General features: G+C 31.6%; 1 protein-coding gene across 1 annotated transcript in view; it reads right to left on the bottom strand.

Annotated features, from left to right (window-relative positions):
- Positions 1-729: 729 nt before the first annotated feature.
- The window catches only part of LOC106876393 (transcription factor 7-like 2), a 79,055-nt gene continuing 76,439 nt past the window's right edge, over positions 730-3,345 (bottom strand). Inside the window, exon 11 of the mRNA XM_052968454.1 lies at positions 730-896. Coding sequence (XP_052824414.1) covers positions 876-896 — 21 coding nt within the window. The 3' untranslated portion in view covers positions 730-875. The remainder of the gene's footprint in view (positions 897-3,345) is intronic.

The following is a 3,345-nucleotide window of genomic DNA, read 5'->3' as shown; positions in this document are numbered from 1 at the left end:
TATATATATATATATATATATATATATATATATATATATATGTGTGTGTGTGTGTGTGTGTGTGTGTATCAAACATACAATCTACATGCAAACACGCACCCTTCCTTCAACTATACACACATGTACCCCACCAGACTTGAAACAAGCATGTACATAATTGTATGTGCAAATATGTATGGCTTCACATATATTCTCATGCATACACACACAGCCATAGACCCACCCATCCATAACACACAAACATATCAACCCAAGGAGACATGTACACATAATGTGACTCTGCATATATGTACCTTAGTGCATGCATCCATTTACACAGACATGTACCACACACACACACACATATATACATACATACATACATACAGATATATATATATATATATATATATATATATATATATATATATATATATACATATATATATGTGTGTATATATAATACATGCCATCTCTATTTTCTTTGTCTGGTTATGTTTGGTAAATCCTTTTAATGTCCTTATCTATTTCATATTCCCCTGCCAGCAGCTTGGCAGGGGTTATAGTGAAATATTATGCTACCTGTAATCGATGGTTTTTGGAATTGGAAATGTGGCTTTCCCTAGGTGTTTGGTGAAGAGCAGGAACGAGGCACTGGTGGTGGAGAATAAGCAGAGTCTGTGGATTCAACCTTAATATTTTGAATGAATTTCTGTTGCTGCTGATCTTTTATGTGTTCGCTGTGAGGTGACAGGTTAGGGCTCTCTAAATTACAGTCACTTTCATTCATAGAATCTGCAGTTGTTGTCATTGTGGTGATGCCATCACTCATAACATCATCATTGCCATCCTCCCCATCAGTGTTGCTGGCTGTTCCATCTTCACCAGTCAGGAATCTAATACACTTCTTCTTTCGTCTGTAACGAAGACAGAAACAAAAATGTAAATATACATACATATATATATATATATATATATATTATATGTGTGTGTGTAAGACTGATAAAGATATCAGGAAACATTATCAGATATAGACTTGCACAATTGATTTAATTGACACTGAACTCAAGAAATATTAAAATAACAGCATTGAGTAAAAGTTTCACATTGATAAGAAAAGTAAAATGAAAAGTTCCAGTTCCAAGGTATTTGTGTTCTTTTGAATGGAATAAGTTCCAACAGGAAATGAAATGCAAGTCTTGATTTTGGCTTGAAGAATCCTTAAGGTTGCACAATGACAGCTGTTAGAATGATGTTGATAGTGAATTATAAATGTATGAGGTATATATATATAGAGTTGTGATTTTTTTCAGCTTTAATAAAACTATATTGCTCTACCTTTGGTATTCTAGTACTATTTTTACCACCTTGTTTTGCACCTATGTGTTTACCTGTGTGTTTGTGTGTGTACAGAAAAGCAGTTTAATATGTATCTATGTACTATGATCTGATAGTCACCATAAATGATAGTACAGTAACTAGTTAATTAAAGAAATATTTCCTCTGTGTGTGTGTGTGTGTGTATGACTGAATAATGTGTGTGAGAGTTCAAAACACCAGCTTATTAAAGAAAAAATTTGGTATTTTACTAAATCCCTCAAAATCTTTACTTTACAAATAAATTAAAAACAAATAGGCTGTGTATTTAATTAGGAATATAATAACTAAAAAGTTAAACTATGGCCATAAAATAAGATATAACTTATTTCCCCCCCCCCACCAAAAAAAAGACCTCACTTTCTAAATGAGCATTTGTTAATTATATTGGTTAATGTTGATGATGATGACGTCAACATCAATGAAGAGTTTTTTTTTTTTTTAATGGAAAAAAAACTCCAAATAAATGTTTCTATGTATGAAAAAAAAAAAAAAAAAAAAAACTGCCGCAATTGTTTATTGATGTGTCAAAGTAATAATAATAACAATAGTCACTAAAAAAAAAAAGATTTGCAAATGAATCTGAAAAAGAAAAAAAAAAGGAAAAAACATCTTCAGTTTTGTGTGTGTGTGTGTGTGTGTGCGCACGTGCAACGAATGCTCTAATACATATCCAACGGTAGGGAAAATATTCGGAATATCCATAATTGCAGCTAGAAAACATGGGAGGTAATTCTGAATAAAATGTAAGACTATTTTCCTTTCTGCCGAACTTAGAAGCTACTATTATCAGAGCTAACAGACTCACTGTCAGAATTTCTGTTCTTGTTTCAGCAAATATTATTAGTATTAAACATAATATGCAGTACAAACAAACACACACACACACAATTAATTTTTTTAAATATTTACAGAAAACACCATTAGAAGCAGGAGTTATGCCCCTTGAGTTAAACTGACACACGCTGTTGTTTTGCTTTATTCAAATGTTTATTTCGAAATTCTATTTTCATATAACCTCCGGCAAAATTTCTCAATTCTTAATTATTTATTCAATATCATTTTCTTTCAAATATCTGTTTTTGCCAAGTTTGCTATGTATTATAAAATGGAATTACTCTAGTTATTTTACAAACTCAAAAATTTCTGTTTTACTGCCTTTAGCTTGATGTCATGTACATGAGTTAATATAACAAAGGAACTTTTTGGGGGAAAATATAAATATTATGTCCTATGCATGCAGTAGTTCTGCAGCTTCAAATTAACATTTTGATACCAAACTACCTAAGACTAACCTTGGTCCTCAGGCACAAATTTTCTATTATAAAATGGTCCAAGTTGAAATCTTTCATCAGAATTTCATGTTAATTTATTCTGCAAACACCAGCATAATAATGATAAACACTAGCTATGTGTTAAGAAGTTTGCTTCTTAAATACATAGCTTTTGGTTCAGCCCCACTGCATGACATCTTGGGCAAATGTCTTCTACTAGAGCCCTGGACTGACTGAAGTCTTGTGAATGTATTTTAGTAGATAGAAACTGAAAGAAGCCCATTGTATATATATATATGTGTATGTGGGTGTTATTGTTTCCTTGCCTTGACCTCACATAATAGTTGTAAGCAAGTGAGTGTTACTGTCATACAACTGGTATCCTTCATTGAGCTGCATCTAACCAAAATTTGGATTTTGTTCTCCTTGTACAGACTTATTGCATATTGGCAAAGAGATTTTTTTACACTACTTGCATATGCTTCTGGTTTGTTATTTCAATTTTGTTTCAGAAATGGGTTGTGCACATAATACAGATGAGCAGCAAAAGCTGTGAAACATTAATATCTGTTGTGCTTGTTCACTTCTCTGGTGATTTCATTTTGCCTAGTTTTGAAGTATACTGTGTCTTTTAACATAATGTCTTTAAAGAGAGCTTCCTTGAACAAAATACTGCTATATATATATATATATATATATATATATATATATATAT

Source organism: Octopus bimaculoides, chromosome 6, assembly GCF_001194135.2.
Source record: "Octopus bimaculoides isolate UCB-OBI-ISO-001 chromosome 6, ASM119413v2, whole genome shotgun sequence".
NCBI lineage: Eukaryota > Metazoa > Mollusca > Cephalopoda > Octopoda > Octopodidae > Octopus > Octopus bimaculoides.
The sequence above is the reverse complement of the archived record's forward strand: the minus strand, read 5'-3'. Positions and strand labels throughout refer to the sequence as shown.